The sequence below is a fragment of the Mangifera indica genome, chromosome 1 (genome assembly GCF_011075055.1).
Source record: "Mangifera indica cultivar Alphonso chromosome 1, CATAS_Mindica_2.1, whole genome shotgun sequence".
Lineage (NCBI taxonomy): Eukaryota > Viridiplantae > Streptophyta > Magnoliopsida > Sapindales > Anacardiaceae > Mangifera > Mangifera indica.
In genome coordinates, this window is record NC_058137.1 from 10,673,267 (window position 1) to 10,685,336 (window position 12,070).

The 12,070-nt window shown below is 31.7% G+C and overlaps 1 protein-coding gene across 1 annotated transcript; it reads right to left on the bottom strand.

Moving 5' to 3' along the window:
• Window positions 1-7,832: 7,832 nt before the first annotated feature.
• On the bottom strand, window positions 7,833-9,773 carry LOC123217866 (cytochrome P450 78A7-like). The gene is made up of 2 exons (XM_044638946.1): window positions 8,670-9,773; window positions 7,833-8,589 (listed from the first exon to the last, which is right to left on the bottom strand). Exons 1-2 carry the CDS (start codon window positions 9,651-9,653, stop codon window positions 7,984-7,986), a joined length of 1,590 nt encoding a protein of 529 aa, XP_044494881.1. The 5' UTR covers window positions 9,654-9,773; the 3' UTR covers window positions 7,833-7,983.
• Window positions 9,774-12,070: the final 2,297 nt, after the last annotated feature.

The window sequence follows — 12,070 nt, forward strand, 5'->3', positions numbered from 1 at the left end:
TCAGTAGTCATATTAATTCTTACTGGTGCATTAGCAGCTGGTACATATGATTTTGTCACTTTTGTTGTATCTACAAATGTATCAAACATTTGGTTGACAATAATTTATCAATGCATATCCTATATACTTCAGTTTCACTTTAGGATATATGAGGATCTAGATGAGACATGGTAAGTACATACTAAGTAAGTTTATGTTTAACTTTAGGAGACAGTTTTTTTTCCCTTAAAGGTAGAAATGTTGTCTCATCAAAGTGACAATTTGTAAATTGTGTAGTAAAAAAATCAACTATTAGTGGTTTCAGATACATGATAATAGATGATAAATTATATCTAATATAAATTCTCAAACAACATTAGGGTCTCATTTTTTTGCATTGAGAAAACACAATAGAGACATATATAATACAATCAAATATTCTCAAATGAGATCTATCAAGTTGGTGACCAAGAATCAATTGTAGGGGAGAATATTGATGATAAAAAGAAGGTCACAAATGAATTAACACTGCAACATGTAATATAGCATGTCCCCATATAGAAGTTGGCAATTAAGTTCTTAGTAATAAAGTATGTACAATTACTTGGAGTCGTTTAATAAGAGATTCGACTAATCCATTCTGAGTATGGACATACGGGACTAGATGTTCGATATCAATCCCTATAAACATATAATAATCATCAAATGTTTTGGATGCAAATTTACGAGTACTATCTAGCCATATTGACTTAATCGAATAATCTGTAAAATATGTCTTTAATTTGATAATTTGTATTAACAGTTTAAAAAATGAAATATTTCGAATTAGCAATAAATAAACATGGGATCATTGTGCAGATGCATCAATTAAGACGACAAAATAACGAAATAACCCACTTGGTGGATGAATGGGCCCATATATGTTCCCTTGAATCCTTTGTAGGAATGATGAGGATTTAACTCCAATTTTAGAGTGAGATGGTCTTATTACTAATTTGCCTTGAGAATAGGCAGTGCAAAATTTTTCACTAGATAATACAATCTTATGATTATTTTAATGCATGTCTATGTAAATTTTCAATAATCCTACACATCATTGTAGATCCTAGGTGACCTAAATGGTTATGCCAAAATATAAATACTTTTGAATAAAGAACTTATAGTTTGATACTGCATAAGTTTCAACTGATTTTATGATTGTGTAATACAATTTAGATGATAAAATGGGTAATTTTTACAGTATAAGCCTCCTTCCGAAGATATTACCAGTTCTACAAATAAATTTTGGATGATTTTTACTCATGGTTTCAATGTAATAACCATTATTTCTTATGTCTTTAAAACTAAGTAGATTTTTTCTAGATCTACTTGAATATAATGTATCATTAATACTTAATTTGATACCATTTTTCAATAAAATTGTGACTTTTTTGAAGCCTTCATTTAGAATTATTAATCCTGATATAATATTTACTTTAACTTCAATCGGTACTAAAGTTAAAAAAAAAAATCTTTTCCTTGAGAATTGTGTGTGTTATTGCACTATCCACCAAACACATATCTTCATCATTAGCTTTTGAAGTCAACGCTTCAATTTTGGAGTCTATTTTCTTTCATTTAAAAATTAAGTTAGTCATAACGTATACAAAATATTGAAAGGAAGGAGAACATGATAATAAAACACAAAATAATATTCATGACTCTAATATAATTATATATGATGGATTTTAATTATAAAAATCTTGGGCATTTATGTCACTATTTAAGTGACTCATATTTTATTCTTGAAAGAAGTTTTGAAACATCAAGATTCATTAGATTGATAGGATCTAAATCATTTTAATTCTTATGGATACTTAATATAGATCCACCCAATATTTGTGTGTACTACAGGTACACAACCAATAACATTTACAACCACACCTATTGTTTTATGGTTTACTTTGCATTATTATTTATTTCATTTCAGTTTTAGTCCACTTCTAATGGTATGACTGAGATTTTCTATTATAACCATTTCGGATCAAAAATTATTTCATCCATGATCTTGTTCACACCTATGATAACTACTTCTGACAGTTGCGTTCACTTTAAGAAACGATGCAATACTTATGGGGCAAGTTTAATAGTTTTTAATTAACGAGAAACTATTATTTCAAAATTTCTTTTCCTGATAATGCTACTACATGAGCGTGTTATTAAAAAAATAAAAGGTGAAAAATATTTTCTTTTCCACATTATGTCAATTAGGGAAAAATTCTAAACATCATAGAGCTATACTAAATTATAGAACTATTGAGAGTATTATCAAATCTAATGTTTAAATTTATCTTCTAAATTTCTCCATAAATCTAGTGGATTTATCATTATATCCACATATTCAACTGACAATCCTTTGAAGATATGATGCGGATAAAATAGTGATCTTAGATTTGTCTTTTTGGGATATTTTATTTAATCAATTTTTCGAAGCTCATAAATTATAGGTGGAGAGTCGTGTATAAAGCCCATTTAATATTATCTATCCAATTTTAGGAACTTCTGATTCAAATATTGTCATATTTATAAAACTTCTGGTTTTGTAGACAATATATATAAATTAATATTTGAAACTTCGGTTCAAATATTATCCCATATTTACAAAATAACTTATTTTGTAAAAGAAATATTGGGATTAATTTTTTTTGGAAACTTCAAGTTCATATATTATCTCATATTTACAAAACTTTTGGTTTTGTAATTAGTATTCAAAATATTATAATATGTATTTTGATTATAGTTTGGACTTTAAGTCCACATTTTTCACAATTTATACAAACTTTAGGTTGTAAATGTGATATAGTTATCATAAAATAAATATTTTGATGAAACTTGGGACTTCGGGCACACACACACACACACACACACACATATATATATATTCTCATGATTTTACAGACTTCAGGTTGCAAATCAGATAAATTATTATAATAAAAATAAATATTGAAATAATATTCAGGACTTCGGGTCTAGATTTATAATATTCAGGACTTCAGGTCTAGATTTATAATATTCAGGACTTCAGATCTAGATTCATGATTTTGTAAACTTTGGGTTACAGATGATATTCAGGATTTTAGGCTGAGATTCATGATATTCAAGATTCCAGGTCCAAATTTATAATTTTACAAACTTCAAATTACAAATAAGATACAATTATAAATGAAAAATTAAATAAAAGAGCAATAAAAATTAAAAAATAACTGAGATATCATAACTAGGATATATGTATTTTTAATATACAAATAAAATAATAACATAATTAAAAGATAACTAATATTATAATATATTTGAGTTAATCGTGTTAATAATGTATTATAAATATGATAAAGAATTACAAGTAAAAGATTTATAATTAAAGTAAACTTTATGCAAGGGAAGAAGATTAATAAAGTAGATATAAGCAAAAGAAAATGAAAGTAAGAGAACGGAGGGAGAACTTTGGAGAATTGTTATTAGATGTATATATTACAAATGAAGAAATGATGGTGTATTTATAGACACTCTTGCTGCCCCTCCATTCAAAGAGATGGCCATTTCCCAAAGCAAATTTCCAAGGCTATTAAATATTTTCACATTATCTTTTAGCCAAAGTCTCTTTCACATAGTGGAAAATCCACCTTATATAACAAAGATATTAATATAGCACTTTCATAATAAAATATATGAAAATAGACATTCAACAAAACTATTATTTTCAAGAGGCCGAAAGACTTGTTTCCACCTAAGATATACTGAAATCCCAAAATATCATCTTCCAATTTTCAAAAATTCAAATACCCACCTATGAACTAAATTCTATTAAAAATCTCAATTAGGATTAAGAGTAAAATTGTTATTTTAATAATATTATTAAAATTTATTAATTTCTTTTCCCCAGTTTTAAAAACTCACAAATTCACCTCTCCCAACAACTTTTCCATGTTTAAAAATCACATTCACCCCCACCAAAACATAGGTTTTGTTTTCTTCACCTACGATCGTCATCTCTAACACCAACGACGTCCTCTTTCAACTTTAAACCATCATTAACACCAGTTGTGTGTTTTCCTACCCTTGATCATCATCCAGATAATGAGTCTCCAACCATGAGACGATTCATCTAATGTCGGACGAAGACAAATCGTCTTCGTCAAGCCAAAGAGACGAAGATTGAAAACGGCTACTGAAGAGAAACGATTGATCGACCTTGAAGATGGTGCAAAGCTGTCGACGACGACAGCAAAGATGTCATCAGAAGAGAAAAAAAAAAACCCTATGGGTGAAAAGGATAGTTTTCAAACTTTGGGTGAGAGGAAAATTGTTAGTTTTTAATATCTAGGGGCAAATGTGATAAATTTTTAGTTTTTTATATATTTTTATTAAATAACGATTTTACCTCTAATTCTAACTGAGATATTTAACATAAACTGACTTATAAATAAATATTTGAGCTTTTAAAAGTTAGAGGGTGACACTTTAGAATTTCACTATACCTTGGGTGGGAAATAGTCTTTTGGCCATTTCAAAAAAATAAACTAAGAGTTCTAAAATAATAAAATGGATCACTTAATAGACGTTAGCACTTAAAGATAACATACATGAACAATATAAGTCATTTATCTTTAACGGTTAAAACATGGTATTTTTTCAATTTTAAAACAGTGTTCTTTTTGTACCACATGCTACATCCCATATACATTGTGGCTTTTAATTTAATGGGCTACGGTTATCATAAATAGATAGGGTTATACAATTGGTATCAAATTGGCTCATTGACAATCTCACTAAAGAAATTATAATATCCCATAGCAGTAAGAAATAGGCTTATGCAACAACCTCATGAGAAAACCCCTAATGGATAGCTTGAGTGGTAAAACATGTGAAATCTCTTAGAGGAAGACTTGGGTTTGAGACTGAGCAATGTTATATCAAAAACAAACTTTTGAGATACTTGGTGCAATGGTTGTGAAGTTAATCACTCTATCTAATGACGAATTTAGATTTTTGTTAAGAGGGTCTCCACGTAGAGATCAATACAAATCGAATCGAGTCCAAACACTCTTTGATTTAAGTTCGATTTAAATTAAAAATAGTTTAACTCAAGTTCATTAAGTCAATATTAATAATGGCTCAAGTTCGCTCAAATAAAAAATAATTCAGGCCAATTCAATTCAAATTTATGGTTTGACTCTATAATTTGAATTCATGATTCGATTCTACTTGAATCAGTAATTTGAATTTATGTTTCATTAACAAAACAATATCGTTTTAACTAAACAATATACAAAACTAAATATTCAAGTCAAAGCGAGCCATATATTTAAACCACCAATTCATGTTATAAATTTGAATTAAACCAAGTCACAAATTTGAACCGCTAATTTGAGTTATGAATTCAAATTAAATTCAAGCTTAATCGAATTAAACACTTTCTAGCTTGAATTTGGTTCAGTTTAAAAAAAAAATCAAATATTTTAGTTGGAGAGACCAAGCTAACTTAGTTTGCATCCAACCTTACCTCCACAGCTCTGTCATTGTTTATTTATTGTTTAATTTTTTTTTTAATTTAAGATTTAACCTAAATAATATTTTCTCAATTTTTTCTAATTTAAAGATGAGTATATGTCTAACCTCATAAAGGCTCAAATCCTCTCTTAACTATATCCACGGTTTTAGCTATTCAATGTAATTAATTTAATCTTGAAAGAATAATTCAATTTAAAAAGAATTTCTTGTCATAAAAATAAATAAATAAATAACCTCACGAGGAAAGTTCATAAGACAGAGTTGTTATTTAGTTTCATAAAATAAAGAGTTTGTAACGCCTCACATTACTAACAGATAAAGTTTATAAATACATTTAATAAGTGCGATGTGGATGAATACCAATAATTTCACGGCGGAAGATTGTTTTATTGATGATAGTCGAAAACAAATCTTATGGGCTAGCTTTTTATTTTTGGCTATATTAATCTTTTAATATAATAAATAATAATGCTTGTGATTTTTTTTTTTTAAAATAAAAAGGTATAGATGATAGAGTTGACGGTTTTGTATGGTGAGTATAAGATTATCCAAGAGACAAGAGTTTGACGTGCCGCTGAAAAAAACAATTCCTGCCAACATCCTCGCCCAATCCAACACATCAACTCAACAAAGCTTAATTATTTTGGCACACACTTCATGTAAAACATGCCATCTGATGAGCTGACTTTATGGTGGCTGCGTGCATGTGACCTCCACACCAGTGGAAGTGTTGTGATTTGGAGAAAAATTTGTTTATTTTCCCTTTTATTCTCTTCTTAAGCTTCTTATTATTATGATCCTCTCTATATCTATCGAATAAATAAGCATACAAAAAGCGTTATATGTAGATGTACGTTTCATCTTTTCATCCATCGAATGAAAATTTCTAAGTCATTTGATTTCAATGAATCAATGATCATGAATTTGTATGAACGTTCAGATGATAAAAATATAATACTTGTCGTGGTATCGATTTCATATCAGAATTTTATTTCTCATTATTCAGGGTAAGATGTTTTGAACTGCTAAAGATCAGTTAAAGGCAAGACGAAAAAGCACAGATAACACAAGATGTATTCAAACAGCCAAAGCACAGGTAGCGACAGAAAAGACAACAGACAGAAAACAGAAACTGCATCCATGCAAAAGTTATTAAATTTAATCTCTGTTTCTGAAATCTTTTTGTCTTCGCCTGTGCGTGCACGCATTTTTTTGTTTGGTTAGTGGGAAAATAACCGAGAACAGACGTAACTGTTCACCCTAATTTAATAAGGCTACATCAAATTATTGCCATTTTCACGTGGTTTTGTTGCTCTTTGATTGGCCACCTCTCCACAATCGCCATGCATGGCACTGGCTGCAATACAGGAACTGCGCTTCATATGTTTTAACGTATTTATATTTTATTGACACATTTGCGTGTGAATGGATAAGCATTCATGATTAACCCAAAGAATGGTTTGAATGGCAAACAAGAGGCTTTATGATGGAGACTAAAAGTCTCGCATCTAATCAAAATAATATAAGTAAGTGATATATAAATATAAATTAGACTTTAAGATAAATCAATTAATTTTGTATAATATGAGTTTTGATCTTCACATTTATAAGTTTAATACCAAAAATGGATTGGTCTAACAGTCTAAAATGATTTTTAATAATATAAGTGATAGAATGAATCTTAATACAAATCAATTGATTAGATTTGTGTAATATGTACTTCGATCTCTATCTTTATATGTTCAATATATATTTCGATTCTGATTTGTGTAAACAAGTTCGAATTTAAATCTCTTTTAACTATATTTAAATATCAAACTCTTGATTTATGTAGTTGTAGAATCGATAACTAAACCAAACTTGAGAATTAATCACATCAAACAAACCAGTCTGATTTGGATTCTTCTTTAAAACAAAAAGTATTCATGATTAATCTGCGTCTTTAATTCTCTTAAAATAATGGTGAAGAAGATTGATCCTTGTTATAGAATATTAGTGCTAATAATAATAAACTTAATAGAAATTTTTTATATGGTAATTCATTTAAATTTCACGAACAAGTATTTGGTAAAATCAGTAACAAATTAAGCGTGATTGAAGATGATAAGGATTCATATATGGAATATACAAAACGTGATTTCTTATAGGCCGTTTAGTGTTCACCCAAATCGAAATATTATGTTAACTCAATAGAGTAATATTATGTGTATCTATTTTTTATATACAATTCATGTATATAGTAATGTGTCATAATGTAATTAGGTGATTTTAAAACATGTATTATCATATGATAAAGAAACATCCAATTACATGATAATACCTCATCTGTGTACATAAATTATGTACCAAAAATGGGTGCACATAGTTTTATTGAACTCAATAATAACAAACCCACCAACCCATAAAATCAGAACCTTAACTCATAATTAACAATAAGAAAACCCTAATTTTAAAACCTTAATTCTTCCTTTCCTCCACAACAGCACACAACGGCTTCTTCATTTCACAAGAGAGCTTCATAACCTCCGTTAGGTCAACTGGGTTCGCCATGTCTTGAACCCAATTGAACCGGTTCACCAATTTAGCCACCCAAAGGGTTACCATGGCTAGCCCCAGGTTCTTCCCAGGGCACACCCGACGACCAGCCCCGAAAGGGGCCAGCCTCAGATCGCTGCCTCGGATGTCCACATCAGCATCCAAGAATCTCTCTGGTTTAAACACCTCTGCGTCCTCCCACACGCTGGCATCGTGCGTGATGGCCCACATGTTCACCATGGCAGTCGTGTTGGCTGGGACCAGCATGCCATTGCTGAGCTGGACGTCCGATGTTGACAGTCTCGCCCATGAGAGAAGTGGGCCCGGTGGGTGGACCCTCAAAGCCTCCTTCACCACCGCCTGTAAGTACGGTAGTCTTGCCACGTCAGCATCCGTAATGGCCCTGTCACCCACCACTCTTTCCATCTCCGCTTGAAGCTTGGATTGTATTTCCGAGTTCAAAACCAACTCGGCCATAACCCACTCAGTTAACAGAGCGGTAGTGTCAGTTCCTCTAAAGATCATCTCCTGCATGAAAAAACCAAAATTAAATCACTGTGTCAGCCCAGTTATCTGCCACTTCATTAAAAAAATTTCACATGACGTACCCATAAGATAGCGATCATGTCATCTTCTTGTAGTTTTTCGTCACCGTCTAAAGAGAGCAAAACGTCAACGAAATCACCATTATCACATGTTTTCCTCGACTCATTGTGTCTATGTTGATCGATCATCCGTTTAACGAATTGTTTAACTCTGGGGACGAGTGTTGAGCAACGCTCAACTATACGACAAGGGTCATAAAAGAAACTTATCCATGGCAAATAATCACACATGTTGAAAGCGCCCAAGAGATCAAATCCTTCTCTCACCATTTGTCGAAGCTCTTCGAGCTCATCTTGGTCACGTTCAAAATCGTATCTTTTCCCGAAGACGCTGCCCATGATATTGTTCAAAGCAGCGAACTGGAGGTGTTTGCGCAACAAAACGTAGCCGTTTTGCTTCTGTTCGCGCGCGATGTTTCGAAGCATGACGTCACAGTCGGTTTGACGGCCTGCCTCGTGGGTGGAAATGCGGCGAGGAGAGAAAAGACGAGAAGAGGCAATTCTTCTAAGAAGTCGCCAGTAAGTCCCGTTAGGGGCGAACCCGATGGCGCGGCTGAACATGAGGCTGCGAGCAGACTGTTTCACGGGGCGGTCGGCAAAGTGAGGAGAAGTCAAAATCTCCCGCGAAATAACTGGATGAGACGACACAACGACAGGAGTTTCTCCAAGACTGAAAGCCATGAGTTCGGTGTTACCCCGTTGTTTCGCCATGGAAGCTAAATAACGGTGAGGCAAGCAGCGACTTAAAAAGAATAAGCTTCCAAAAAAAGGAAGACCTCTGAGCCCAGGAATGGGGATTCGACCTCGAGAGTTTCTTCCGTTTTTCCAAGCGATGCCGGCGGGGGCAAATGCCCACGTGAGGAGAGCAAGAAAGAAAAATGCAAGAAAGAAAGAGAAGAAATCATGGGAATCGAAAAGATTAGCGGTGGCGAAGAAACTGAAGAGACACCAGGCTTTATGAGCATTGTAATGCTGTGAAGACTCCATTGTAGAGGATAAAAGAGAAGGGAAAATGACAGTGGTGCTTGTTGAAGAAGTGCAATAGATGTGAGGCAATATATAGGGGGGAATTGAAAGAAAATGAACAGTTAAGAGGAAAGATTCACGTGGAGAGAAGGGGAAATGAAAGAAAAAGCAATGGCGGTTACGCACGAAAGAAGAGAGAGGAGACAAATAAAATGGCGTTATGAATTCAAGGTAGACCTGGCCACGGTTCATGAACCGTCGGTTTCGATTCGAAACTATCAGTTTACGGATCGAAAATATAAGGACTCTGAATCGAAACCGTAACAGGATGGTTCGTCCACGGTTTCGGTTTGGAACCGATGGTTTCGGTTCGAAACCGATATTGAACCGTCAATTCGAATACATGATCTTGATTTAATTTTTAAATTATTAATTACAATAATTGAAAATAAAAAGAAAGGCTTGGACTTAATTTTTCAATTAAGCTTCCTACGTATCTTCTTGGGGTTTAGAAGAATCAAAACCTACGTAGTTCTCTTACCATTGCATATCTAATAGCTGGTAGTACCCTCTTACCTTATCATTCACCTCTACTATCTTGAGTATTATTTCTCGTCGTCATCGAACTATCCGTAGTTAAATCAAGCGATTCTTCATTGAAGTCCACTTTCATTTCTTGTTGGCGTAATTCAGCTCTTGTCCAATCTTCCATGCATACTTGAGCTTCAATAGATTCGGGAGCCAAACTTGATCGTCTCTCATCCAATATATTACCCCCTTGGCTAAAAGCTTGTTCTACTGCGACAGTTGATACTGGTGCTGCTAGAACTTGTTTAGCAATAGCTGCTAATATTGGAAAAGTTTATACGTGTCGACTCCACCATTCTAAAACTGGAAAGTCTTTACCTATGTTGCTGTCACCAAACTCAAAAATAGTAGTTAAATAAATATCAAGCTTCGAGGTGGCGCCTAATGTTCCTCTTGGTCTTTTGCCCCTTTACATCATAATACGATCACCATAACTCATATTTTGGGTTGATGATGGGGCAATAGGTGGTAGAGAGGAAGAAGAACCATCATAAATTAATGCATATTTAGCATAAATTTCTTTAATTAAATTTATAATATTAGTTATAGTTAATGGAATATTAACTTCATCTAATTGCAAACATTCATAATATAATGTTAAATAATATGTGACACCATCTAATTTAAATCTAGGATCAAAAAAACATGCAATAAGAAAAAGTTCTGAAATTATTTTATAGTAATTTAACCATTTTGTTTTCATTAAAGAAATAGCTTCTTGTAGAATAATATCTTATTCGGCTTCTTGTAAAGCTCCAATAATATTAACAGCTTCATTTAAAAACAAATGAGAGGTGGGATAATAAACCCCACTAAAAGTATATGTTGCATTATTAAAATTTCTTAATACATTTAAAATTTTTTTACAAATATTCTAATGTTGGGGATATAATATAACTTGTGGCACATTTTGTGAAATAAATGAGCATAATAAATCTCTATAATCAAATGACTCGTTGAGTAATTCATATGTTAAATTCCAACAAGTCGGCATGTCTTTAGAAAATCTTTTTGGTCTTTTATTATGTTGTTTACAAAATTTATCTCATTCTTTCATAATTTGGGGATTTGTCCATAAATATGAAATTGCTATTTTTATTGGACTAATAAAATTATTAAGATAATGTAAATCATCTTGTACACATAAATTTAATACATGACATGCACATCTAATATGAAAAAATCTACCACTTAAATTAGGTTTACAAATATCAATTAAATCATTTATTGAGGCAGTATTTGAATGTGCATTATCAAATGAAATTGAAAAAATTTTATAAAGTAATTTATATTCTTCTAATATTCTTTTAATTATTCTATAAATATTATGAGTCGTATGTCGTTCATCAAACACCCTAAATGATAAAATTCTTTTTTGTAATAGAAAATCGCCATCTATCCAATGATAAGTTATACCCATATAAAAGTGAACTTGTCAATGGTCACTCCAAATATCACTACATAAGGATACACGTCCATTAAAATTTGTAAAAAATTGAATTAACTCTTTTTTTTGTTTTTTATATAAACTAAATAATGTTCTTTTTAATGTATTTCTTGGAATAGTTTTATGTGCAGGATTTAATGCAGTTTTACAATAATTATTAAAACCTAAATTTTCACCAAAACTAAATGTTAAATGATCTATTGCTACCATTTTTATAAATTCTTCTTTACTTTTATTATCACTATACATAAATAAAGATTTGTGTGTAGAACCATACCTAGTTATTTGTGTTTGGCCTCGGCTTTGTCCCATTTTTTCTGGATGTTTTGACTCTAAGTGCCTTTTGAATATCCCGTATCCACCTCTTTGTTTGAATTTGTAAATTTGCCTACAATAATTGCAA